The sequence below is a fragment of the Mustela erminea genome, chromosome 5, assembly GCF_009829155.1.
Source record: "Mustela erminea isolate mMusErm1 chromosome 5, mMusErm1.Pri, whole genome shotgun sequence".
NCBI classification, from domain to species: Eukaryota; Metazoa; Chordata; class Mammalia; order Carnivora; family Mustelidae; genus Mustela; species Mustela erminea.
In genome coordinates, this window is record NC_045618.1 from 28,735,306 (window position 1) to 28,763,192 (window position 27,887).

General features: G+C 52.4%; 1 protein-coding gene across 4 annotated transcripts in view; it reads left to right on the forward strand.

Annotated features, from left to right (window-relative positions):
* The window catches only part of TMEM266 (transmembrane protein 266), a 113,891-nt gene that overhangs the window by 69,758 nt on the left and 16,246 nt on the right, over positions 1-27,887 (forward strand). For all 4 annotated transcript variants that reach the window (XM_032342346.1, XM_032342343.1, XM_032342344.1 and 1 more), the window contains 3 exons: positions 10,301-10,357; positions 11,444-11,582; positions 15,548-15,663. In XM_032342346.1, coding sequence (XP_032198237.1) covers positions 10,301-10,357; positions 11,444-11,582; positions 15,548-15,663 — 312 coding nt within the window. The remainder of the gene's footprint in view (positions 1-10,300; positions 10,358-11,443; positions 11,583-15,547; positions 15,664-27,887) is intronic.

A 27,887-nucleotide genomic window follows, 5' to 3' on the forward strand; every position in this document is an offset into this window, starting at 1 on the left:
TATCTTGTGAGCAGTGGCAAGTCATTGAAAGATGGGAGAATTTCCTGTGGAAATCCAGTTCTTCCCAATGGAACAAAAGACTAGCCCAAGTCAAGCTGCTCACTGTCCCTATCCGCCCATTTGCCCCACCTCCACGGCCACAAGCCCACATCAGCTCATGCAGAGGGCCCAATGGGGCCTTTCAGCAGGGTCAAAGCATGGGGAGAATGGCAGAAAGAAAAGGCAGAGAGCCTGTTGGAGAGATGCGTGCACATGCACACACACACACACACACACACACGGCTCACGTCAACATGGATGCTGCTACCCCACAGGCTCAGGGGGCTCTGGGTTCCAGAGCACAGCAGTGCCTCGAAGGGAAGAAGGATGCTGTGCGAGAGGAACCTCATGAGTGAAGGTATGGAAATACAGACTATTTGGAGACATGGTCAGGAAACCTAAAGAGTTAAGAGTCCCGAGGTCCTCTTGTGGGCTGACTCTGGCCCCTTATAGTAGCCCTCAGTAGCCTTCAAAGATCAGTCCTGAATCCTGAGTCTGGGTATGTGGTGTGGTGGGGCTGGGTGGCAGGCAATCCAAGCATAGAACATTTCCTCTGCATGCCTCGGTTCCTGCAGCCCACAGAGTTGGCAGGCAAGCCCGGGCCTGAAGCTCTGGCTATGGGGGCAGATCCCAACATTGACCTTCCCGGGTAGCGTCCCCACCAGCTCGCTGAAACCATTGCCCTGGAGGTGACTCAGCAGCCCCTCCACAGTGCCTGCTTCCCAGCCTCCCTCCCTTTGGAGGGTCTTGCCCTCCCCAGCTCCCTTGCCTCCACTCCCCATGATTCCCTCCCGCAAACACACAGGCCATGGCCAGATGTCTCCTTGATGCAAACCTTGGAAAATGTGTCCTGTGCCTGTGACTGCCAACAAAAATGTTTCATCAGTTGCTGCAGTTTTCCCCTCTATCCCTCTGCTTTGGTCTTATTGACTTTGCAAAATTTATTTCCTAGCATGAATTTGGCATTCCCTTCCTGTCACTGCCAGAGACGAGATGCCTGAGACAGACAAGCCCCTGTGCAGAGGAATCTCAGCCTCAAACCGCCACCACCCACTCCCAGACACACACCCAGAGTGGGAGGAGCCAGGGCTCCCCACCAGCTTCCCACCAGTCCCTGCCCTTGGCCTTGTCAAAGACCGAAGACCAGGTCGGGTGGAGCCATAACCGGGTGGCATCAGAGGAGTAACGCGGAGTAACAGAGGGCTAGCAGGGGAGTAACAGGGCACCCTGCCCAGTGGGAACTCAGGGCTGCTACACGCTGCTCTCCAGATCGGGCAGCCCAAGTCATGCACCTGGGTTTGCACATGTCACAGAGTGCCCCGAAGAACCAAGCATCAGCAAGCGCAAGAAAGCCCCCTCCACCCCTGTTCCCCAGCGGGTTTGGAGTTGTGGGATAGTGTTTGTGCTCCTTGGTGACTAGGGCACCTCTGGTGAGAAGGGCCAGGGAAGCCAGTGTCCCTCAGCTGTGCATTTTCAGTGGACTTTTTCAAACGGTACAGACGAAGAGAGTGGCCTGGGGTTACTTGGCCAATTCTGGCCAAAACTGGGCCCAGGCCTCTGGGCTCCTAATCTAGGCTGTCACCACTGCATCCCTCTGTGGTCCTAGTGACAAAAGGTTGTGAGGGGACCGAGACTCTGGGGGAAGGGCCAGGGCCAGGAACCAAGAAAGAAGAGATCCAACCCTTCAAAGCCTTGGACCCCTGACCCAACGCAACCAGCACACCCGCCTCGTCTTGTGTGAAATGAACATCTCTCCTTTGAAGTCTGGCCCCATTTTCCTCAGGAAATACCTAGAGACATGGCTATGGGCCGAGGGTGGGGTCATTCCAAGACTCCAAGCCTGGCAGGACTTAAAGAATGGGTGTTAACTCACAGATTCTGCAAAGGTTTGACCTACAAGGCTCCTGATGCTGTGGTAGGTGCCTTTTGACCAGTCCTGAGCAGTATGCTAGCTCTTGTCTCAATTAAGCTTTAGGGAAACCCAGAATGTGGGTGTGGCATTTGACAAGTTGGGACAGTGAGGCCTGCGAAGAGTGGCAAGCTGCCCAGGGTCTGCAAGAATGACAGGTGGGACCAGAGCAGGCTCTATCCACCCCATTCTTTGCCCATCTCAGTGCTCTGAGGGCTGCTTCAAGGCAACTGGGTCACCCTGTGCTGTGCAGCCCCAGGAGACATGTCTAGACCCAAAGAAGAGAAAGTTGAGGCTGCTCTGGGCTCAGTTTGAGGACATCTGTTCAAACAGGCTGTGCTACTTGCCTGAGATGCTTCTCAATGTTGTGATAGTGGGTATCAGGCAGGCAGGCTGGGTGGGGTCCCTAAAAGGGCCCAAGGTGAAAGCAGGTGCCCCAAGAGTTTCCTGGGCCCTGATAGTGACTGTGCTTCTAGACGGCTCTGTAGCACCCAAGAACGAGCAAAACTTTTGGAGTCCAGATGGAGAATTGTACAAATGCTGTTTGCAAATCATAGTCAACCCCACCCTTGGCTGACATCGGGACCAGCCAGCCACGTACAACCGGGGAGCCCAGCTGCTTCTCTTCCTGAAACTGTACGGGGTTGGGGCCTAGCCAGACTGGGCCACCCAGTAGCAGGGTTCTCGCACGGGCCAGGAGGTGTTGGCCCCATCCCCTAATGCTGGGCGTGGTGGGAGGGGGAGGGTAGAGAGGCCCAGCTCTTTTCCTGGAAGAGGAGAAAGCTGACCTGTGGCTGGCCCTCTAGATGGGAGCCTCAAGACAGTGGTGGAAGCAGCTGCTGCTTTGTCCTCCTCTTCCTCTTATTATTTTATTGAGGTGAAATTCGCATAGCATAACACTTTTAAACTGTACCATCCAGTGGCATTTAGAGCATACCCTGTGCTAGGTCACCTCTTTTGAGTGTCAAAATATTTTCCTCCCTCTCAGAGGAGGCCTGAAGCCACGATGCAGTCACTCCCCATTCCCCCTTGACCCAGCCCCTCCAACCACTGATCCGCTTTCTCTGTCCGGGAACTTAACTAGTCTGGGTATTTCACATAAACACAGTCATATGACCCACGATCTTTTCCATCAATGTAGCATTGTCAAGTTTACCCATGTTGTTGTTGCATGGCTTAGGGAGTCATTCCTTATTATGTCTGAATAAGATTCCATTGGATGGAGAGGCCACATTTTGTTTTTCCACCTGTCAGTTGGTCAAGGCTTCTTTCACCATCAGTTGTGGGTGCCCTCTCCTCTCCAGTGCAGCCTCTCCATCTCAAGGGAGCCTGGCCTGCTGGCTTACCTGTGCCTTTACCAAGGGAAGGCCATTGCCAGCTAAGCCAAACTGACCCAGAGCTTCCGCTTTCCAAATCAAGAGCCAGCCCAAGACTCTGGACTCATGAGGGGGTCCCTTTCCCACCTGCCACTTCCTCCCAGGGGTGAGCCTTGGTCATCCCACAGAAGGCAAGAAGCAGTGCTGGGCTTCACGCTCTGAGAAATGACGCATTTGCGTCCCCTCTGTGTCTGACGAGGATGCAACAAGAGGGAGCCAGTTTGGCCATGGGGATGCAGCACGTGGGGCAAGTCACGGGCGCTCTCTGGGCCTTGGCTTCCTCATCTTTGACCTGAGGGTCTTGGGCCTATCCCAAGACCCCACTAAAGGGGGCGCACTTCGGGAAGAGAATCTGGCTTCCCTGTCTGCCTTTCCACGTTTCAGAGAGGTGGAGGGAAATCAGGGCCCCAAACCTGCCTTTCCCCCAGCTGAGAGAGCCACACATCCTGTCACTTCTGATTGCACTTTTCCCTTCCATAATGTGAGCAGCGACTGCCCCACCACCTCACAGGAAAAGCCTGATAGGATTATGAAATTGTCCTAAAAAGACTGAAGAGGAGGAAATGGGTAAGAGCCCAGAGCACTGGACTTCTCGAGGGATCAGGCTTGATTCAGAAGGTGCGAGGCTGCCATCCCCAGCCTGGCCCGTGTGCCCCACCACCCCCGTGGGACCAGCACTGGAGCAAGCCTGCTGTGACTTCTTGCTGCTCTTCCACCACTGCCAAGAGCCCTTGGTCTTCGCATACCTCAGCCAGGCACCTGAGGTGCTGTGCAGAGATAAAAATCTGGTGCCACCGTGCAGGCCCAGCTTCGGGGTGTCTGTAGTTGTCTGGGAAGCAGCCAAGCAAATATGAGAGCCCTGGAAAAGGGGCTGAAGTTCAAGCTCAGGGTAGTCATGGAAGCAATCTGTCTGCAGAGGTGTGAGCTTGCAGGTGGGTGAGCTGGAAGGACCTCAGGCAGCGGTCACAGAATGCATAGGGGACAGAGGCGGGAGCCAGCACCCTGTGTCTGGTTGTCCACTATGGCAGGGGAGGTGGTGAGACATCTGGGAACCCCAGCAAGACCAGATCACAGAGGCCCCTAATGTCTTGCTCAGGGGTTGGGGTCTTGATCTAAAGCCAGTGGGGAGCCGCTGGAGGCCTCTAAGCAGGAGAGGGGTGTGATGACATTGGCTTTTTAGAGAAGTCACCCTGACATCCAGGTCTGGAGGAAGTAGGAAGACTGGAATTTGGAGACCATTTAGGAGGCATGGCTCAGCTCTTCAAGGTTAATGGTTTGAACCAGAAAGTAGGAGGGAGATGGAGAAAGGGACAAGGGGAAAGAGATTAAAGAGCTACACTGATCACAGATCATCACTGGCGGCCAGGGGTTGGAGGGGAGCATGGCAGTGGAGAAGGCCAGCCAAAGAGGCAACAGTGATGGGGTGTGCCAAGAGAAGCTCCTGCCAGACACACAGACTTAGGGGGCTTCTGGGTATGGGTGGGAAGTGCAGCCAAGGTAGCGATCGTCCCTGGATGGGGTTAGGGAGTAGAGAAAAAACTGGGGCGCTGGGAAGCACTGTCGGTATGGACGGAGGAAAAGAAAGCCCAGATGAACAAGCAGGTGTAGCCAAGGGGAGTGGGAGGAGAACCCAGAGCTGCTGGTACCCTGGAGATAGAAGGGGGGTTCTTGAAGAGGAGGAAAGTGCCCACACACTAGACACTGCCACACTGAGATAAATTGCAGGACTTTATCCATGAGAGCCGGCATCGCTAACAAGGTAGGAGAGGTTCCACCACTGTGGTGAGGCTCATGGCAGATTGCAGCGGGTGAAGTGGAGGCGCCACCTCCAAACCTCCACCTGGGGGAAGAGGGACGGCAGCAGCTGAAGGGAGACATGGGATCAGTGAGGGATGTTTTAGAATGAGGAGACTGAGAGGGTTCTTGGGCTGAGAGGAAGTTCTGGAACTCAGCTTTGCACAGCCTGTGTGTTTCACGCTTGCTTCCTTACCCGAGGGCTGGCACAGAGTGCACACACACAGTGTAGAAGGGACTGACAACTGGTCGTGTTGTCTGCCCTATGGGTCTCATACCCATTCTTTCAAGGGAGTTGAGCACCTCCTGCCAGAATGAAGCCAGCACCAGGGAGAACGCAGCAGTTTGCCCATGAGCAAACTGGAGGTATTGGCTACTGTGTCTGGCTGGAGTTCACGTGTAGACCCCTAGGGAAGACACCAACCTCCTGGGGAGGAGGCTTGCTGTGCTCCATGCCCATGGATTTTGAGGGTGTGAGGATGGAGGAGTGAAGGGGAGGCTGGTCCCTTTGCTCCTGTTTTATCAGCACCTAAGCCTGGGAGACACCATTGTGCTCCCCCATCACCCCCAATCGGCACCTGCTACCCAGAAAGCCTTTCTTTATTTTTTTTTAAGATTTTATTTATTTATTTGACAGACAGAGATCACAAGCAGGCAGACATGCAGGCAGAGAGAGAGGAGGAAGCAGGCTCCCTGCAGAGCAGAGAGCCCGATGCGGGACTCGATCCCAGGACCCTGAGATCATGACCTGAGCTGAAGGCAGCGGCTTAACCCACTGAGTCACCCAAGTGCCCCCAGAAAGCCTTTCTTGTGCACACCAATTCAAGACTGCTTTCAGACCCTACAAAGGTTCCTCACATTTCTTACTTCTTCCTTGTGGCTGGATCCTGAATTCCATGTCTTCCTCTTGCTGCTCTCCCTTAACCTGGGGATGGAGGGATTAAGAGGAAGGAGCCAGCAACTATCTTAGCAGAGAAAACTCACCCAAGGGTTGACGTGCTTCTGGAAGAAGTGCATGGGGTCAGCCCCCAGCCACCTTGTGCCCACCGCGGGTGTTCCCAAGGCCAGCCTGCACCACACTCCCCGACCCTGCCCAGCTATAATATTGCCGGGGCACAGGCTCAGACAGGTGCGTGCTGCTCCCTTCTCCCCCGCTGGTGGGGCCTGGTTTCGGGGATGGCTCTGCAGGGAGCAAGGATGCCAGCCCCTACTCTGCTCACCAGGCAGTGAGCCAGGGTCTGGAAAAGGGGTACCTTTTTAAAATTTTCATAGAGGCGTTCTACCGACTAGCAGGTGCTTCTGCCTGTATCCCCCAAGGTTCCCAAGCTGTAGAAGCTCATCAGACCCCATCCCAGGGAGAGAAGGTGGGGCCTTCTCAGGAGGCACAGGAGGCCTTACTGCCACCTGACTAAGACAGAGTCTGGAGCAGGTGCCAGAGTCTCACTCTTCCCTCCTGCTGCCTAAAGCCTAAATCCTTTCTCCAGGGAGAGGGGAGAGGAGTCCTTCCAGAAAGCAAGCAGGGCTTCCTGAGGGGAAAAGATGTGGGCATCTGAGGTGGGAATGAGGAGGGGCTGAGGACCAAAGGGTTTACCTGTTTCTCCCTGAGGCTGTTTCTGCACCTGCAAGATGGCAGGGGAGCTGGGCTTATAGTAAATATGTGATGCTTTCATTGAAGTTTCGCTAAGAGTTTGGCCTATCCCATGTGCCAGAGCATCCTTAGCTCTTGAAGGCAAGGTTGGACTGAAGGGGCTGAAAACCTTCAGTCCTAGGCAGGAAAGAGGCAGCTGGAGCTTCCAAGCTCCAGGAATTCCAAGGATTTGGGTTTCCTGGGACCCTTGCTCAAAGCCCTTTGCAACTCTTGGGGACAGGATTGCAGGACAAGGGGCCTCAGGTTGGAGTGAGTGATAAAACAGCCCCTCCCTACTGCCCTGCTCTTGCCTTCCCTGTGGAGCTTCGTAGCAGCCTGGTGAGGCAGGCAGCCTGGGTCGCTGGTCCACCCTCGTTCTAGCCGATGGCACATGCTTAGTAAGGGAGAGAGCCCCAACGAGGATCAGATTTTGGGCTGTTACTGTAATTCTCCTCCCTGTTGCATCTAGGCATGTGGCCTCCCTGTTTCCAACATGGGACATTGTTGCTTGATAAATCCCTGTGGTTCCAGTGGGTACCCTAGGGAAGTTTGTGAAAAAGGCATATTCCTGGGCCCTGCCCCCATAGATTCGGATACCTGGATCTCCATGCAAGCTCAGGAATCTGCATTTGAGACAGATGCCCAGATGCTGACGCAGGGAGACTTGCCTGCCTATTGAGAAACACAGCTGTGACTGGATCAGTCAGCCCCTAGCAGGCAGTGTGGCCAGGTGCCTGTCTCCATGGGCAGGGAAGTTTGGCAAAGGATGCCGCAGACGAAGGCCGCCAGGTGGGCTGTCTCCAAGCTGGGTTCTTATTCTAGCTTTGACTCAGACTTGGAGCAGCTGTCTCCACGCCACCAGTTCCCCCTCCGCAGTGGGAGGCTGGGCCAGGAGGTGTCTCCACAGCTGCCTTTGGCTGTTGTGTTTCCATGGACTGGGTTAGGAAGGAGGAGGGTGACCTGAGTCGGACCTCAGAGGATGGATCCCAGTGGGATGGGCCAGCAATGAGAGAGACAAGTAGCCCATGCTCCAGCTGCTCCACTGGTTTCTGTGGCTCAGCTTTAGCCTGGTAGCCATTCAACTTCCATCCCTTCCCGGAGCACAGAGGCTCCATGTGTCTTGTCTGCTGCCTGCTCCTCCCCTTGGGGTTGCTGGCTGCATCTCGAGCCTGGCCGGCTCCCTTCTTCATTCCCCAACCCTGCATCCCCTGGACTGCTGCCTTGTTTATCAAGAAGTGAGAGGATTCCTTTTATATGAGGGTCCTAGAGTAGTCAAACTCAGAAACAAAAAGTAGAGTGGTGGTGACAGGCACAGTGGGGGGTGGGGGGGTGGGGATGGGGAGTTGGGTTTTAATGAGTGTGATGGAAAACTTCTGGAGATGAGCTGTTGTATGACAGTGTGAATGTACTTAATGTCACAGTACACTTTAGAAATGGTTAAAATGGTAAAATTTGTGTTATGTGTATTTTACCACAATTTTAAAAGAGGAAAAAGGAGAAGTAGCAACCCCAGGAGAAATCCTCTTTGGACCAGGCCCTCTTCCCCTCTCTCTTGGCCCAGACTTTCTGCTTCTGGGAGCCTCACAACTGGGAATTTGGAGTGGATGTAGCCAAAGTGAGATTTCAGAGGAGATAAACACCACATTTCAATGTCAGCACAGTTAGATGGATGGAATAACAACCAAAGAAATGAGGTCCATCTGTGGTTACACTGCTGGAGAATGCCACGCAGAGTCAAAAACGTCCAGGTCCAAAGGCCAACTCACCATCCAATGCCTGAGTGACCTGGGAAGCCCACTTCATCTCTGTGAGCTTCAGCTTCCCTCTCGGCAAAATGAGAACCACATGTGAGGTACTGGCCCAGGGCCTGGCACTTACTGGTATGTAGTAAATGGCAAAGGTTAATTTCATAAGGAATTGGGAGATTCGAGTCATTTAACCCATCTCCTTGGCAGAGGGGAAACTGAGGCACAGAGAGGCAATTTGATTTGCCCAAGGCCACACAACAAGTCCATTACTGAGTGTGACTTCAAGATGTCTTGGACCTCAACCCAGGTTTCTGGAGTTTGTCCAGCAGTTAAGCATTGGTCCCCTATCAAGAAGCCATGTGAGAATGGACATCGGGCTATCACATGACCCTCTCTGTTGTCAAAGATGCCGCCAGGATCCCACCTACTCATTCCTTCATGAAGACAGGATAGGCTTTAACAAGGAGGAGGTGAATTTTATCAGCCAAATCTTTTCGTGGTTTAAGTGTGGGTGGAGATCCATGGGCAGTCAGTAGCTTTGTTGAGTTCAGATGGCTGGTCTTATACTGCAGCCCATGCCAGCAGAGACACCATCTGGTGTGAATTACTGGGAGCTAGTCGTCTTGCTTTAGGAAGGACCTCCAGACACATGTACCGGGGTCCTCTGAGACTGGCATGTACATACTCTCTTTGGAGTGAGACATAGTCCTGGGAAGGAGCCCTCTCCTGAAGGCAGCAGCACTGGAGTAAATTACTAGGGGTCTTAAGGAATTCGTCCTTCATGCGTGCATTTGTTCATGGACTCAAACCACACTTGCATTCTGTGTCTACCCTGCGTGAGAGAAATCAGTGTCTCTTGAGCCTTGCCTGGGGGATCAGGGAAGTAATCACCACAAGGTACGATGAAGCACCCCAGAGAGTGATTGATGTCCCCAAGTTCTGCAGGAACACCAAGAAAAGACTAAGCCCAGGGAGTGTGGGAGTCCTTCACGGAGGTGACATCCCAGCAGGGGCCAGAAGGACAGGAAGGCCTTTTCCAGGTAGAGAAGGGAAAGGGTACCGCTGCTTAGCACACTGGCCACACTGCTCTAAAAAGAAAACAGAAAAGACAAGGACTTCAACGAGAGGGGATCCATTTCTCTCCCACGGAAGGACAAGAGGGGTGAACAGTTCAGGCAGATGTGGTCGTTTGGGGCTGCTGGGGACCCAGAAGGCCTCCATCTTGTTGCCCAGCCCTCCCTACCAAAGACGGCTCCCCCACCATACCTGCACCGTCTAGTCTTTGGGAAGAGGGAAAGAGGAGAAGGAGCCTGATGCCTTCAACAGCTGCGAGATGTTGGCTGTGTCTGGGTGACCATGCTAATTATCCAATTATTCTCTAAGAAAAAGAGAGGAGATTGGGGGAGAAGGGAGAGGAGCGAACAGGCAGTCTGCCATGTGCAAAGAGGAAAGAGCTTGCACGTTTGTAGATTTGTGGCATAGACAGGCGTGCAGGCGATGACTCTGGAGAGGGAAGTGGGATCGGGGTATATTCTGTATGTCCTGGGAGCACCGCAGTGTGTTAGGGTGTGGAGGGGGGGAGGTTTTTGTGTTTGCATGGATCGTGATGCAAACCAGGAGCTGAGGCAAAGTGTGATGGGGAGGGCATGTAAGCTGAGAAACTCTCAGAGGGTGGTAAAGACATTTTCCATTACTGAACAAGGAGGCAGAGTCCCCGATTCTGAGCTCTGGAATCTTCTCCGCTGGGGGTATGGGCAGGGGCTGGAGAGCAGTAATCATAATCTTTTCTCTCATTTCCTCTCCCCAGACTGTACTTCGGATTGTGGTGCTTGGGATCTGGGATTATATCGAAAACAAAATAGAGGTAAAGGCCAGCGTCAGTGCGCACACCCCACACTGGCCATTCTGGGAGCCGGAAAATATCCCTCCGGGTGGGACCTCAGAAAGGCCTGATCCTTCCACACTGGGTGCAGAAGTCCCTGTGGCTGTGTTGTTGGGGTTGGAGGGCAGGGGACAGGCAGGTGGAGAAAGTTCCTGGCAAAGGGACAGCCTGAAAATTCTCCTCAAAATTCTGCAAGATTTGAGAAGTTTTTTTGAGTCAGTTGGAAAAGCTTTGAAATGTGTCTTAAAACAAATGATTCCACTCTAAAATGGCCCAGTGGTCAGAGAGCTGGGCAAGCTTGTTTCAGTAGAGTATCCCGCCGCTCTGCTTCCTGTAAAAGTGTCTGGTTTAGTAGGTGGGGATGAAAGGCCAAGGAAGCCTGGCTGTCGCTGGGAGTTTTGTACATGCAGGACCAGGACCATGTCCATTGTCCACTCCTTCCTCACCCACCTCCTGCCCCACATCCACGCTGTAGCCTCTTTGGGCCACGTGCTGGGAACAGACATAAAGGGGCCTGGCCCATGGAAGTCCAGATGAACCCAAGCTTGAGCAGACAGGTAGAAGGTCGGGGCCCAAGGCTCAGTTGCCCATGCCGGGCCCCCTCTTCTCCTAGCCCTTCCTCCTTGTGGTGAGAGACTCAGCGTCAGATAGAAATAAGATGTAGGCTCTGGGCTCCTGCTACCCAAGGGATCCAGCCTTCAGCCCCCACTGCCAGTGAGGGATTCAGAAAGGCTAGAACAGGAACCCTGGGGCATGGAATACAAGCCCACTCCCAGGAGGGGATGAGACACTGGGAAGTTGCCGGGAGCAACCCCAGGCCGTTGGAACAAAGTCTGTGGATGAGCTTAGGTCACTTAAGAGGGAAGAGAGTACCATGGGCATGTCTAGGAGTGGAGAGGTCACTGAAGAGATGGAGGAGGGTCAGGGGAGACCTGAGGTGGGGATAGGGGAGAACTGATGTGGGGACAGACCTCCTGGAGAATTCGGCCCTACCAGCTGCTTTGTCTGACCTGCTTCTGGGACATCCAGGAAGTGGCCCATGGCACTGAAATCCAATTCCTCTCACAGGTGTTTGATGGGGCTGTGATCATCCTGTCCTTGGCCCCGATGGTGGCGTCCACTGTAGCCAATGGGCCCAGGAGCCCCTGGGATGCCATCAGCCTCATTATCATGCTCCGGATCTGGCGGGTGAAGAGGGTCATTGACGGTGAGTGGTCCAAGAAGGGTCAGCGGCGCTGGCAGGGTGGCAGATGGCCACTACTGAGTCTGGCACTGTTGACTAAGAGCAGAGGGAGGCCACGTGGTACGGGGTAGGTGGGAGGCATGACCCCGCCAGCCTCAGGGACTGGAGGCCAGAGCCTGCTGGTGCAGAAGCAACAAGCCTGTCACCACTCACTCCATGTCACATGTCCAGGAGCTGCACACACTGCCAAGATGTCCCATGCAAGCACTTGAGCATTCGTTCCAACATAACTATTTATTGTATGTCCTGCTGGCCAGCGCCTCCCATGAGAACTTACAGCAGGGCCTGCCATTCTGGAACACCAGCATTCCACAGCCTGAGGGTTTGGACGCACGCCTGCCGCCCACCGCCTACTCACCACTGGCTTCGTCCAGCCTATTGGTCGAGGGGTTGCTCCCTGTGGGGCCCATCTCCCCTCTGTCCAGCAAGGGGTGCCCCGCCCCTAACCTGTCGACCTGCAAACAGCTCAAGATGGTTTCTGGGAGAGGTGCTGCCTTGGTCTGCATTTTGGCTTGTTTTGGTCAGTGTTAGTGGCGCGTGCTCCCATCTGAGCTTCCGTTCCCAGAGAGTGTCTGTTACCTCCGCTCTCTGTTACCTGCCCTTGCTACCATCAGAGCCAAAGGCCACCCTCCCAAAGGAGCCACCTCTTGTGGAGAGCTCTGCCCTGACTTAGGTCATTTCTCTATTTCCAGGAAATGACAGACCTGAGAGTGTCCCCCCGGAAGAGGACACCCAAATGAGAGAATTCTGGAAACCCTGTTCCTGAAGAACGGGGCAGGGTACTAGGATGGGGTGGCCTGGGGATGGGGAAGAGGGAGAAGCCAGCTCCAGGTTCCAGAAGGTGGTCCTTAGACCTCCCAGGACATGGCAGAGAGGCCCACCTCACCTCAGCCAGACTCGACACAGACCAGGCACAGAACCACCACAGATGGGCTGGCCTGCCCCTCAAGGAGGTGGGCTGCTGCAGGAGTGTGGGGCAGTCTGAGCCAGGTGGTCACATGGAGGGGCAAGGCACAACAAAGAAGTTATATAGATGATGATTCCTGAGCTTTTTTAAAGTAGCAAAACCTTTCTTCTGCAAAATCTTATGCAGCTCGCCAGTGTGAAAGATAGATTAAAAGGGAAGTATTTTTGTTGACTTGAAGTGGGGGTGGGCAGAGCCCACCTCCTTGCCCTCTCTTCTCCTGGGGGCATCTCTTTTTTTTTTTTAAGATTTTTATTTATTTATTTGATAGACAGAGAGAGATCACAAGTAGGCAGAGAGGCAGGCAGAGAGAGAGAGGGGGAAGCAGACTCCCCGCTGAGCAGAGAGCCCAATGCGGGTCTCGATCCCAGGAACCCGAGATCATGACCCGAGCCGAAGGCAGAGGCCTAAACCACTGAGCCACCCAGGTGCCCCTCCTGAGGGCATCTCTAAGGACCTTCTGGAGCAGGTTCAGACCACCATTAGATAGACTATTAAGACTACAGATTGTATCGTATACAGACTCTTAAGGTCACTCTGGCCCTGAAATTTGGTTGCAAATGTCAGAAATTGTGGCTATGAGGATACCTCAACAGCATTTGCAGGGGAGTGGGGGAAGGTATGGGGCAGGAAGGACAGCCTCTGGGGTTTCTCATCCCCTGGCAGGGTTTCCTCTTGCTAGTCCCTGCCCCCACATTCCACCCGGTTAGCACTGTGGGATGTGATGTCTTTTCAGGGAGCTAGCTCCTAATCCAGAATCTTCATCCAACTGGAATGTGACTTTGTAAGGTCCAAACCGGGAAGGCTCTGAGAGGTCGTCTCGTCCATTCCTGTCATTTGACGGATGGGGAAACTGAGGCCAAGAGGGATAAGGGTCGCACAGCAAAGCAAATTGGAGCTCAGGCCCACCGGCAAGTGCCAGTGTGCTCTTTATCTGTACACTCACCCTCATCTGCTCAGGGCGGGTCCACTCACAAGAACATCGTCTCCCTTCAGAGCAGGAACAGCGCCTTCTGGCTCTTCTCAGCCAGCTGTGAACAGCTGGTCACCCTCACAGTGATGGGTCTTGACAGCCCATTGCGAGCGCTCTTCCCAGCTGCTGCCCCTTTATCCTGACATAGCAGGCATGGCTGTACCACTGGAAGCCTCAGGATAGGGATGTGCCGGGTGAAAGTGTGGGTGTTAATTTGCTTCTCTCACCCTGGGTGTGAATTGGCTTCAGCAGAGCTCTGAGGAGGCAGAAGCCACTGGGTCCAGCCTTGGGAGCCTGGAGACGGGCCTGCAGGACAAGTGGGGCTGCCCTCCAGTTGAGAAGCAAACATGAGAATTCTGCTTTCTCTGCCCCACATGATTCCTGCAGCAGCCAGAGAACACCCAGAGGGTGGGAGATCATGGGTGGAAAAGGAATCGAAGAGTGGAGATGTGGAGAGTTGTCGAATACAGCGGCAAGAGAGGCACGTGACCAAAATTTCTGACTAGTCAGGAAAAGCTGAATTCTGTGATACGAGAAGAGCGTGAAGGCCAGAGGTCGGGTCAGGAGTTGATACTGAGACTTCACAGAGCCCGGAGAACTGCCCAAGGGAGGGGCCCATGTGGCTACCAACAGGCTGCAAGATCTGGGGCCCTCCAACCCGAGGCTAGACTCTCTCTGGGTGAATAGGACTGTCCATGAGTAAAGAGACCCAGAATGACAGTGACTTAAAGCGGAAGCCTTTCTCTCACAAGAAGGTCTGCAGGTCGGAGTCCCGGGCTGATGTGGCACTCTCTGTAGTTGAGACTCCAGGCTCTTCCTGTTTGTTGCTCTGCCATACATTGTCTACTTTCCAAAGTCACCCCATGGCCCAGGATGGCTGCTCCAGGGCTAGCCATCACATCCTTATCTCAGCCACTAAGAAGAAGGAAGAGAGGAAGAAGATAAAGAGGCAAAAGGAAAGCCCCAGCTGCCTTTCCTCTTTAGACATCTTTATTGAGATATAGTTCTCACATGAAACACCCATTTAAAGTGCACAATTCCATGGCTTTTAGTATATTGCTAGGGTCATGCAAATATCACCAAAACCTAAGCTTAGAGCCTTTCACCACTTCAAAAAGAAAGCCCGTACCCATTAGCAGTCACTTCACATGACCCTCCCAGCCCTAGACAGCCACTAACCTACTTCCTGTCTCTATAGATTTGCCTCTTCTGGACATTTCCTATGAGTAGGATCATAGTCTGTGTGTTCTGGTGTGTCTGCTTTCCTTCACTGAGCAAAAGCGTTTCATCCATGTGTCGCCTGTGTTTCATTTCTTTTTATTTTTGCATCATGCTCATTTGTATGGACGGGCCACATTTTCTCTATCCCCTCATCCATTGCTGGACGTTTAGCTTGTTTCCCCATTTGACTCCTGGGAACATCCATGTCCAAGCTTTGGTGTGGAGGTATGTTTTCATTTCTCTGAAGTGCCTAGGCATGGACTCGCCCTGCCCTGTGGTCACTCTGTTTTAGCCATCTCAGGACCTGCTCCACTGTTTTCCAGAGCGGCTGCCCCATGTCACTTTCCCACCAGCTGTGAGTGAGGATTCCAGGATTTCTGCTTCCTTGTTACCGCCAGCTCCCGGAAGCTGCTGCATGACACCTGCACTTGCCTCACAGTGTCCAGACTGTGGTCTCACAGCTGGCCATAGCTGCATAGGATACTCAGAAGTCCAGCCCTTGCTCCGGGCAGCTGTGCACACAGCCAGAAGGAAGGGTGCTGTCACTAGGACAAAGGAAGAAAACAGTTCTCTTGGTCACCGCAGATTGGGGTTCTAGCCCTTTTAGACTGTCTGGGTGCCTAGACATCCCCTGAGCCCCTGCACCCCCCGGCTCCTCTAGGAACCACTCCCGGACTTGAACCTGCCGCTGGCTGGCTGCTGGGACTGGCCCCTCTCCCTCCTGAGCCCCACTACTGCCAAGTTCCTCATGGAGCTGTCTCTGTCTTCCAGCTTACGTCCTGCCGGTGAAGGTGGAGATGGAGATGGTCATCCAGCAGTACGAGAAGGCCAAGGTCATCCAAGACGAGCAGCTGGAGAGACTGACGCAGATCTGTCAGGAGCAAGGGGTAATGCCCTGCCACTCCCGGGTCTGTCCAGAGCCAAGGGCCCCGGTGATGCCTAAAACCGCAGGAGACCAGAACTGCAGGGCCCCCGAGGACACATGGGGAATCTAAGGCCCACAGAGTGGGAAACCAGTCTCTGAAGGTCACTCCTGCTCGGCCTCACCAGGCCTGGGCTCAGCACCAACTTTCAGGCCAGGGTGCTTTCTCTTTGTACCATGGTGACCAGTGAGCCTTCCAGCCTGAGCCAGCCATCACCAACTTAGTTCAGCAGAGTCTTCTGGACACAGTGGTCTCTAGAGCAGGGGACAGCTTCTGTCCGCAGAGGTTGCTGGGCACCACTGTGGACCAGTCACCACACAAGAGGTGTTCACAGTTCTCTGTGCCTTCCAGGAGCTATGGGGAAGACAGAGAGGGGCCCTGTGAGGCCATGCTCAGCAGAGCCAGTGGGGCGGGGCGGGGGGCCAGCTGGGTCCTGCAGCAAGACTACAGAGCTCTGTAAAAACACAGCCTCCAGGGAGGGGATGTTCTCGTACCTGGTGAGAATGCCGGTGAGATTGCCGCAGAGGGGACCAGCAAGCGAGGTGGTGGAAAGTGTGGAAGAGGATAGACGAAATGAAATATATGGTCATTCTGGCCTCTCCGTTGGATTCTGGGAGGAGGACAGGCCACTGCCCCTTACCCTATGAGCCGCATAAGCTATTGCCCCCCACCCTTAGTCCCCAGGGCCAGCCCAGGCATAGAGTGCCCCAGCTACTTATCCCGTGTGGGGCTGAGTGCTTCTGGCTTGCAGTGCAGTGAGGATGGACACCCCTTGCTCCCTCCCCCTGCTCCTCTGTGGAGCCCACAGGCACTCTCGGTGGGGGTCTGAGGGCCACGTGCATCTGCCTGGCTTTTCACCCTCATACATCCTTCATCTCGTACATAAACACTCTGAAGAAGTCAGACAGATTCACCTCCCATTCCGACAAGCACTGTGCCGTCCCATCTTTCATTTTGGTTGTGATGTACCCCTTGCCTGAGCCCTTGCCCCTTGTCAGCCCTGCCTAACTGATTTGTGTGCAGCCTGCGTGTCCTGGCTTTTCCACTAACCACAGCCACTGTCCTCCTGCAGCAGTCACTGCTCCCTTAACCCCTGGCCCTGCTGTGGGCCTCCACTGAGCACTGGGCACTCGCTGCCACGGGCTCTGGTTCTCTGCACCCGGGACTGCTGCTCCCATGGAATGGGATGCTCCCGCAGGATAGACCTCGTCTGACTTACGTTTGCCCACAGCCCAGCACCCTCTCATGGTGGGTCTCCAGGGCCCCCAACCCCAACCTCTCCTAGCTAGAAGAAGAGCTGGAGGGAGTGGGAAGTCTGTGGAATGCCACCACAAATTGATCCCTAGAACTGTCCACAAGAACAGGCACACAGAGTCTTCAAAATCATCTCTTTGGAATGTCGGTCAGGGAACCAAATCTTTTTATCTACTTTGGGAACACGATGGCCTTTCATTTTAGCACGAAATGTTTATGAGAGACAAGAGGGGACATCAGGGGACACAGCCCTCAGGAGAACATCCTCCTCAGGATACTGGGCATGGGGCAGTCTTTACAGGGTTGTGGACCTGGGAAGACCAGTGTTCTAGTCCCTAAGTGGTTGGCATCAGCTTCACCCTCACCCATGCATCTAGTTTGCCAGCACCATCACGGCCTGTGCTGGGCACTGGGGGCACTGTGGTGGAGAGGATTTGGCCCCTACCCCCAGGAGGCTCTGTGTGGCTCCAGTCTGGCAGGCCCCAAAGCAAACAGGGGCAGTCTGGTGCATGCCTGGGGCAGGGACATGTCTGGAGTTCTGCATGCCAGTGGGCAGGGGAGCGGATGGGTTTCCAGAGGGGCTGGCATTGGGCAGGGCCACTTGGAGAAGGGTGCCTGTCAGAGGGGACAGGTGAGGCATTAGAGTGGGTGTTGTACCAGGGGAGTTCAAGGCCATTCAGGAAGGAGGAGGCTGGCTTGGGAAGGGCCTACACGGCTGATCTAAGAATTTGGGCTCCATCCCGCAGGGAAAGGGGAGGCCTGGGGTGTTAGAAGCAGGGGTGGGAAGTCTCAGGTTGGAGTTTTTGATGGATCTCTCCGGCTGCTATTGGAGGTGGGATGGGCAAGAGTGAGGAACGGAGATAAGGAGCCTGGGCTGAGAAGCTTTTTCAGCCACCCAGCAGGGAGAGGCCTGGGTTCAGAGTAGACGGAGATATAGAGGAGGAGGAGAGAGGACACATCTGGGTGTCAGCCAGGATCTGGCTGGAGCTTGGGCAGGCAGCTTCCAGTCTACTAATAGGAAAATGAACACCACGTGGCTGCAGTTGGCCACGTGACACACAGCGACAGAATACCTCATCTGCCCTTCATAAGCTCTCACACAGCCCTCCAGCCCGGCAGAGAACAAGCTGACCCACTGCAAGCCTCGTAGTCACAGCGCGTGGGCCACATGGCCAAGAGAAAAAGGGAGCCCCACCCCCAGTTCTTTCCACTAGGACCCCCGTCCTCAGCCCACAGAGACCCCACATGTGGCCTCCTCCCTGGGGTCCCGGCCAAGGGGAGACTCCCTTGGATTCTGCACAGGAAAGAGCTAATAAATAAAGACAGATTTCCTCTAGGTAATGACATCTGGAAAAGAAATGAGCAGAAACAAACCATTTTAATTTAAAAAACACCTGAAGCCTGTCATCTTAGTTGAGGCAGCAAAAAGGGCCAGCTGGGCTGGAATCCCAGTGGATCACAGGGAAGGCGGGAGGAGCCCAATAAGAGCAGAGAAACCAGGGCTGCTGCTGTCCCAAAGCTGAGCACTGCCCTCTCCATGGGGTAGGGCACATGGACACCTCATTCCCAGGTCTCTTCAGGACCAGGTTTGAGATTTGACTGGGTTACAAACAGCCTTAAAGAAATGAGAGTGCTGGCTCACGACACCTCCAGGACGGCCAGACACTTTGAGAGAAGAGCGCCCAGAATGGTTGAGAATAGACTTTAGGGGCAGACCTGAGTGCAAAGCCAGCTTGCAAGGTTCACTGATGGGCCTTGTGGCTTTGGTCACTGATGGGACCTGTGTGGCCCTTGGTTTTCCTAATCTGAAAAAGAGGAATAGTGACAAATTCCATGAAGGATGGTTGTGACATGGTGTAGCCTGAAACCTGACCCACAACGAATAGTGCCAGCCCACCCCTTCTCCCCCATGTACATCCATTTATTTTATGGATAAGACGACTGAGGTGTGGGTGACTCGCCCGAGAGCTCACAGCTAGTCGAGGGCTGTGAGAGCCAGGAATAGACCCAGCTGTCCTAATGGAACACTGTTCTTTCCCAGCCCACCTTGCTTAGGGTCGCGTTCTATGTCGTTTTCCTACCCATGTCACTTTTCGGTGCTCGGTGAAGACATTGGCCAGATGATGCCCCAGGATGTCTTTAAACCACAGCCTGAGCGCAGCTCTCGAACAGGGACAGATGTAGTGGCACTCAGCCATCTTGGTGGTATTTCCAGACTCTCCCACTGTATCCATCTCCCTGCCACCCCCAAACCCCCTCTTTGTCAAAAACTCTTGCGCTCTCTCTTCCTGCTGGAATTCTCAGTTTAATAAAGCAGTTTCCACATCAGATTCATAGGTGCTACTTAAAACGCTGAAATTTACCAAAGTTCCCATGAAATGTTCAGGATCTCAGATTAAATGAAACAGTCAATTTGTATTCATCCCACTCTCTTCCTGGGGTGTATCTGTGTATATATTTCCCAAGACATTATTCATCTTAGCTCTTTTTAAAATAAACTTTATTTTTTAGAATGGTTTTAGATTTATAGAAGAGTTGTGAGGATGGTACAGAGTTCCCATGTCACCCATACCCAATTTCCCTGTTAACATAACATCTCCTATTAGTATCATGCATTTGTTACAACTAAGGACTTGATATTGGTGTGTTATTATTAAAGTCCATACACTGTTCCGATTTCTGTTGTTTCTAGCTAATGTCCTTGACCTGTTCCAGGATCCCATTCAGAACACCGCATTACATGTGGTTATCATATCTCTTCAGGCTCCTCCTGGCTATAACAGTTCCTCTGACTTTCTTTGTTTTTGATGACTGACCATTTGGAGTACTGTTCAGGTATTGCGTAGGACGCCCCATGATGGGGATTTGTCTGATGTTTTTCTCATGATTAGACTGGAGTAATGGGTTTTAGGGGAGGAAGATCGTCACATCACATCACATCGAGGGAACCTGCTGTCAACATGACTTCTCACCGTCTGACGTTGTCTGATCTCTGCTCTGTAAAGTTACTCTGTTTTATTCATCTTGGCTTTTTTTAGAAGGCTTAAATTGCTTGTCGCTGTGACCCTGTAAAGACTCTTGGGTGACATAGTTTGCTGGTTTCTTGCATGAATATCTTGTACATTTGATCTTCTGTGCCACGTGGCAGCTCCCTTCTTACCACAGGCACACCCGTTGTGCCCCAGGACCACCTTATGTTATAAATGAAAGTGTCCTTAGAGGGCATCTGACACAATTCTAGATTCGGCACACGGGGGCGCTCTGAGGCCCAGAGAAGGGGAGAAGTGTGCCCAACATCACACAGCGATTAGGAGGTGAGGATGGAAACAGGGTCTCTTACCCCCTCAGTGCAGTGCTCCCCCTGCGTCTAGAATCACACTGGCCTCTGGTCTTCACAGGGAGACAGGACATGGTGTTTCCCTCATCTCCATGATCTCTTCTGCCTGCTAGGCTCACCTCATCCTTAGATTCCTCCTGGAAATCTGGGGTCAGCAAAAAGGAGGAGACTCTGTTAGGCAGTCTTACTTTTCCGAAGCCTTGGCTGGCCTTTGGCGGCCTGCTTCCAGATTGCTCTCTTCTGTGACGGGAGCAGATAGCCTCAGATCCGCTGTGGAAAGTTCCTCCCCTTTCCCTTGTATTTTGCTCTCTGTCTGGATCTTGGCCAGATTTTCTTCGGAGTTAATCTTGCCGGTACACAGATGAGCTCCAGAGGTGGGATGCTAGTTACTGTCCTTCGGAGAGATGGTGTGAGTTCTTTGTCTCCATGTACTGGCCGCTTCAGAAATTAAAACTGTTTGAGGTGCAATGGTTAAGTCACTGCAGTGATATATTCTTCCAGCTCATCTTAAGAAACCGCTTCTGAGGGTTTATGTACAGCTGTGTGCAGGATCTAGCTCTAATTCTGAGACATATTCTGAAGTCCTCATTGTACCTGCTCTTTGCCCCGTAAGCTTTGCCTTTGGCCTAGAGTTAATAGGATCCAGCCTGGCTCACTGTCAAAATGTATTTCTCTTCTCTGCTGGGTCCTGTGGGAAGGATGGAAGAAAGTTCATTTCTCTTTCCTAAGTACCATCCACCCTGAGACCATTCGCAAAAACCCAGGTATCGAGGGTGACTTGAGGCCCAGCCCTCAAGGAGGCACATGGAGCTCTGTGAACCCCTTAGGACAGCCTTGGGCCTTGGGCCAGCATCAGTCCCTGGATGAGGAGTCCTCTGTGGGGGCATCCCGGAGGGGTGGAGGGAGTCTGCTTAGACAAGGGGCCAACAAGCAAGATTCTGACCTCTGCTCTGCCAGCGGCTAATCTCCCCTTTAATCCCTGGGCCTCAGTTTCCCTGTTGGAAAAAATGGAGGAAACAAGGCTTATGTCATGAGGATGCTCTAAGGATCAGACTAATTCAAGTATCATATATAAAGTCTGGTCTACTGGAGTCTTTCAGTAAATATAAAAAAAAAGGAAAGAGAGTAAAATAATCACTCATATAATTGTGACCACTTACAAATGCACCCCCGTGTATTTTAGCTTCCTTTGACCTTATAGTCAGAGTGCATAGGCTAGGTCTTATTAACCCCTTTGTAAATGGAAAGACAACAGCTAAGAGAGGCCGTTGCTTGCCCAGGGTCGCCTTGTGGTGGAGGGCGGGGGATGGAACTCAGCATCAGGTCCGTCTGCCTGTTTCCGCCAGAAACGGGGTGTCTGGACAAGTCACTGGGAGGAGTAACATAAGCTGCTACTTCAGACAAATCCAGACATCACAGTGGCCTAACACAAGAGGAGTCTGTCATTCACATCACAGCCCAGTGCAGTTGCCATGGACAGCTGGTGATGGCTCCCCAGTCCCCCGTCACTCTGGCCTCCAGGAGCCGGTCATTTTCTAACTGCTGCTGCTAAGTCCTTGGGGCTTTCTCCCTTCAATGGGGGAGAACTAGAGAGTTATGCAGTTAGTCAGGCTTCTGCCCCCATTTTGTCAGTGGAACTCAGTCACACAGGCACACTTGAGGCACCAGAGGCTGACCGAAGTGGTCTATGTGCCCAAGAAGAAAACAGTCACCTGAAATGACGCCCATGGGCTCATGACATTCTCTGCCCCTCTCCCTAGTCCCATGGACATAGTCACATTTAGTAATCCTCCCTGGGTGGTGCAAGTCTCCCTGGCCTTTTTCTAGAAGAAACAGGATAATAATCTTGACCTCAAGCAACAGGCATTTCTGGTGGTGGTAGGCAATGGTAGGAGGGTGGTGTCCTGCTCCTCCCCCTCCTCCTTCCCCGCCACACACCTTTCCCTCCATCCACTATACCCTCATGGCAGGGGGTTAAAGTCCACTTGTTAGGTCGTGAGAGGTGACCTGGGGGCCTTGCTCTGCACCCACAGCTCCCTGGTACTCAGCACACCTGACGGAAGGCCGATGGCTGCACAAATTCTCACCTTTGAGGCTGGGCAGCCAACTCAGAGCAGAGCCTCTGTGGCCATCAAGAGATTGGAAATCGTAAAAAAGTGGTCCCATCCTGGTTCTGGGGGTGGTGCTTGATAGCTCATTCCAGAGAGTCCCCTCTTTTTTCCTGGAGAGGCCACAAGTCCCCAGCTCAGCACAATTGTCTTTGTTACCTGGATTATTCAAGATTCCACTGTGGGAAGGGAAGTGTGTGTGTGTGTGTGTGTGTGTGTGTGTGTGTGTGTGTGTGTGTGTGTTTAAGCATGGGAAGTGATTTGTAAAACAGCAGATAGCTTTAATGACAGGCCTATTTAGCTGATAAAATTAGCCATCAGAGGAATAACTTATGTTATCCTTTTGCCATAATTTAAATTTATGGCCAACTACCAGTCATCTTCACAAAGGATGGAAAGGGGCCAAGGTCGAATTCAGCTTCCCCCGCTCCTAAATCATTAGTTTGCAACTGTCTCCTGATTTTTATTGTTACCAACAATGGCAAAACTAATGGAAATAAACATTGGATGCCATCCCAATGGCAGATAGGTTTGAAGGCAGGGCATTCTGTGCAGACAGCACTATTTGGATGGAAGAAAATTATTGCTGTTGCATTAGATACCGTCCAGCTTCTGGCCGGAGTGTGCATTGATCAGGCCAAGGCCGTGTCAAGTGTACTCCACAAACCAGACCATTAAAGGCAGAGATGGACTGGGTATGCCGGCCCTGCCGCCCCAGGGGTCTGGCCCCACCTGGGTAGCCACTAAAAGCCCAGCCCCAATGGAAGGGGCCTGACTGCTCTGTAATGCACAGTGAGGGCTTCCCTGTGGATCCTGGCGGATCTGGTCCGGTTATCTGATAGAAATACTTAGCTAATGATGCACATTAAGAAGGGCTGTGATTGCACTTTCCTTCTTCCTGGGTCTCAGGTTGGTCTTTAATTCCCCATGTGCCTTCAGCCCTGGAGGCCCAGGCAAGCCCTGAGAGCCTGGGTGTTCCTTCTTACCTGTTTTCAGCAGTTTGACTGCAGCGTGTCCAGGGGTGGGATTTTTGTGTTTATCCTGCTTAGGATTCTGTGTTTCTTGAATTTGTGGATTGATATTTTTCATTAGATTTGGAAAGTTCCTGGCCACGATTTCTTGACCGATTGCTTCTGTCTCATCCTTCCATCCTCCCCCTGGAGCTCTGGTTGCATGTTCGGCGCTTGGAGCATGCCTTCCATCTTACACCCTCTTCTGTTCACTCACTCTCCCTTTTTTTTTCTTCTTTTCTGGCCATAAGTTTCAATATTTTTCTATAGACCTATCCTCAAGTTCAACAGTCTTACCTTCTACCATGTCCAGTCTGCTGCTAAACCTACACAGTGGAAAACCCAATCTCAGACATTGCATGTTGAGGTCCTAGGAGCTCCACTGGATTCGTCTTACAGGTTCTGTTTCTCTGCTGAAATGCTACATCCATTCTGCTCATCTTTCCCCCACTTGAACATATTAATCACAGTAATTTTGAAGTCCTTATCTGCTAACTCAAATAGACCTAAGTCATCTTCAGTGGAAATTCTAAGCAGCCTCTGAACTGCTCTATGTTTTTGTTATTGTTGTTGTTGTTGTTGTTGTTGTTGTCAGAGAGAGAAAGAGCATGCGCACAAGCAGGCAGAGTGGCAGGCAGGAGTAAGAAGCAGGAGTAAGAAGCAGGCTCCCTGCTGAGCAAGGAGCCCAATACAGGACTGAATCCCAGGACCTTAGGATCATGACCTGAGCAGAAGGCAGCGGCTTAACCGACTGAGCCACCCAGGTGTCTGCTCTATGTTTTTATAATCAATTCTTTTTGTGCTGAACTGCTCTGTTTTTATAATCAATTCTTTTTTTTTGCTTGTTTGCATGAATAGTAATTTTTACTGTGTGCTACACATTGTTGATAATGTGCTTTAGGGATTCTGGATCATGTTATCTTTCTGTAAAGAGTCGGCCCTCTGGGAGTGGGGCATTTCATCAGGGAGCTGGGGTGGCCCTCAAGACAGGAGCTACCTGTCCCTTGTGCTTTATTCCCTCCCAGCTGGGGTCCCAGAGCCAGCATGGTCCTTGTCATAGACTCAAGAGTTCAGCTAGTCTATTTGCCTTATTGAAAACACAGTAAAACCGAGGCCCAAAAAGGAAGAGATTCACCCCAAGTCAGGGTGAGGGAGCGCAATGGGCTGAGAACTCGGGCTCCTGCCTCCTCCAGCCCTTACTTTCTCCCCACCTGGGAGCCTTTCCTTGCTCTTTCCTAGCCCCTGTAGCCATCAAGCCCTCTGTGTACTGCTTGAGCTCAGTCTCTTTCATCTGGTCCCTAAGGCTTCACCTTGATACAAAGTCTGTGAAGCTAGAGGTCAGAGGCTTGGGGTCTGGGCCTGGCTTTGCTTCTGATGCATCCTGTAGTCTTAGCTTTTCCCTTACCCTGTCTCCCAGGACAGAGACTCCTTCCCACCTGGAGCCCCAGTTTACCCACTGACTAATTAGGTCCTGATATCCTAGGACCCCTGACAGGCTTTGGGTCAGCTAGGGAAGCACACATAGCCTTGTTCAGTATAGGGAAAGCAGCAGCCAGGCTCTAAGGGTCTCAGGGCCCTGCCAGTCCCCTGGAACTGAGCTGGGCTGAGCTGAGAGCCAGAGAGCTATCTGCAGTTTCCCTGTAAAGCGTCTGTCCTTCCTCCTTGGCCAAGGGCTGAGAGCATCCAGCCACCCCACCCTCTGAAGCTTGTAAAATTACATCCCTCTCCTTCACCCGTTCCAGTGCACGCCCATGCTGACACTTTGACCTCCTAAATAATTTCCTCACCTCCTGTCTCCACTGTCTCCAACCCAGTCCAAATTCTGGTCATCAAGCCTGGGCTGCAGAAGTAGCATCTCGACTGTTGGTCCTACTTCCAACCTGGCCCAGCTCCGTCCAGTCCTTCTCTGCTCTGCTACCAGCATGGGCCTTCCAAAGTGCTCATTTCAATCAGCACACCACCTCCTCCAGCACTATGCCTTCTCTTCAAAAGATTTCAGAGGCTTCTTGTCGCTTTTTTTTAAAAAGGCTAACATCTTATCACATCTTACTGTGGCTAACGGGCTGTGCCTGGAGTGGACCCTGCTGATCTCCCCAGCCTCTCTCACCTCCCGGTCCTCTGTCTTGCAGACACACCAGGCCTTCCCTGCAACAAATGCCACCCAGGGTCAGCCCCTAGGACTGGCATGGGAGATTTACTGCAGTGCAGCACACATGGCCCCCCTCACTTGGGGCCACTGAGGACTCACTTCCAAGCTGGGAAAGGCATTTCCATTCCAAACCACATAATAGAGTTTTAACATAGCCCTCACCATGCTTTACCTGAATGAGTGAATGAATGCATGCATGCCTGCCTAGGAGATTCCATACACTTGGGGTTCATATCTCTAGCCTAAAACTTGTTTTAATGTATGTGCCTATGTCTCTACATGTGGGCTTGGGGCTGGGCAAGCCCTGGCCTCTGGCTGTCTGGCCTAAATTCCAGTGGGACACTAACGGGCAGCTCTGGATCAATTACAAGTTATCAATAATGCATCTGCTCAGAGTGGCCTAGGAGGCCATTAGCCTCCTGGCCCTGATGAGCAGCCTTGGAGAAAGTGGGCTACGTATGCCCATGGGAAGTTCAGATCAGCCTGGGTAAGAGGGGCTTCTAGCCCCCGTGGAGCTCAGGAGGGTTGCCTCATCAGCCCTATGGGACCTCTGAGAACTTGCTGCCAGAGGGGTGGTTTGACCTCTCTCCCCATGTACAGAAGGCCACCCCATAGAAAGCCAGCCTCACTTTCTCAGCCTCTGCAAATAATAGACCCATTCGAGTACTGGGTTCTTGAAGTCTAGAGTCAGAGCCTAGACTAAGAGCAGTGTTAGGGCTCAGTACGGGATCAGGCCTGGGACTCAGTGTGTGAGCAGGTGTAGGGTTCACAGCATAACTATGGTTAGAGCTCAGTTTGTGATCATGGTCAGAGTTTAGTGTGCGAGCAGGGTCAGGGCTCAGACTTTGTCTCATCTTTGGGCTAGGATTGGGGCTCAGTCTGAAACCACAGAATTGAGAAAAGCTAATTAGTTCATGCATTCATTTATCTAACAATATTTATTGAGTGCCTTCTCTCTACCAGGCAACAAAACAGACAAGACCCCTGCTCTTGCAGAGACTATATTTTATTAAGGGGTGAAGGGCTGCGGTCATGGGCTGGAGCTCTCACTCCTGGGGGCCAGTTAAGTACACTTCTTCCCAGCTCTCCATGACATTGTGTTGGTAGTTTGCAGTTGGTCTTGGAGGGGTATCTATACCACAGAGGTTAGTATGAACTACTCATCAGGGTTTGTTTGTTTTTTTTAACCAGTGTACTATCACTGAAGTAAGAGAGGGAAAACCAATAGGCAGTCCTTAAAGAAAATGGTAGAATGACCACACATATTTATCTGATCTTCTTTCCCAAACTCCACTAAAATGATAATTTAAAACTATAACACATAAGAATTAAGAAAGTGTCCCTGGAAGGCCTACTCATAACAACCAAGAGGATAGAGATTTCAGTGGATTTGAGGAAAACGGACAGAGGATGAGAAAGGGGTAACCAATCTACCAGAGTGGAGAAATTATAACAAAAGAGCATAGTGAGGGAAATGGGCTAATTCTCCCCTCAAAACCCCTGAGAGTTGGGGTGAACAAACCGGAAGCTGACCAAAGGGAGAGGGGTTGGCTAAATGCCTGTACACACAACATTTGAGCCCCCTAGATGCCATCCCAATCCTACACAGCCAAGAAACCACATCTCCCCACTGTACAGGAATCACAGAGGTTTGTTCTCTGGAGAAACTGAACCAGAGGGCTCTGCAGGTGGGCCCTGGGTTAGAAAAGGGCCTGGGGAGAGGCGCAGGGCTGAAACCAAGGATTCAGTGAAAATCCTTCCATGTAATAGAGGGTTCCTTTACCCCATTCCCCTGCCCGGCTCCCAACACAGAGGCAGCCAGAGGCTGATGGGTTTTCTGAAAAACCGAGTGATCCTGGAGACAAAATATGTGGACAGTGACATTGGGAGGTTGCCCCGATGTCAGTCTGCTGCCTGGCGACCCTAATGTTAGTGAGTGGTTTAATTGTGCATTTCACTGACACCAAAAGAAAAATATTAAAATAGATTTTAAAATATCAGAAGGTGATAAGTATAATGCAGAACATTCAAGAGGCTGGTGTGACAAAGTACATGGATGGCTACCTTGGGGGGATGGGGGTCAGGCTGAGATGGGCAGGGCCAGACGGTGCACCTGCTTTGTAAGTCAAGGGTAAGGAGTTGGGTTTTCTCCCAACTGAGGTCTGTAGACAACGTGAAGGTGACATGATCTGATCTAGGTTTGTGAGAATCCCACTGATTCCTACTGGGGATGGTAAAAGGCTGTAGAAGTTGCAGTTGCCCACGTGGTGGAGGTGGAGGGGCGTGGACAGGCTTGGGGTAGCACTTGGAGGTGGAGCCGGACACGGGGA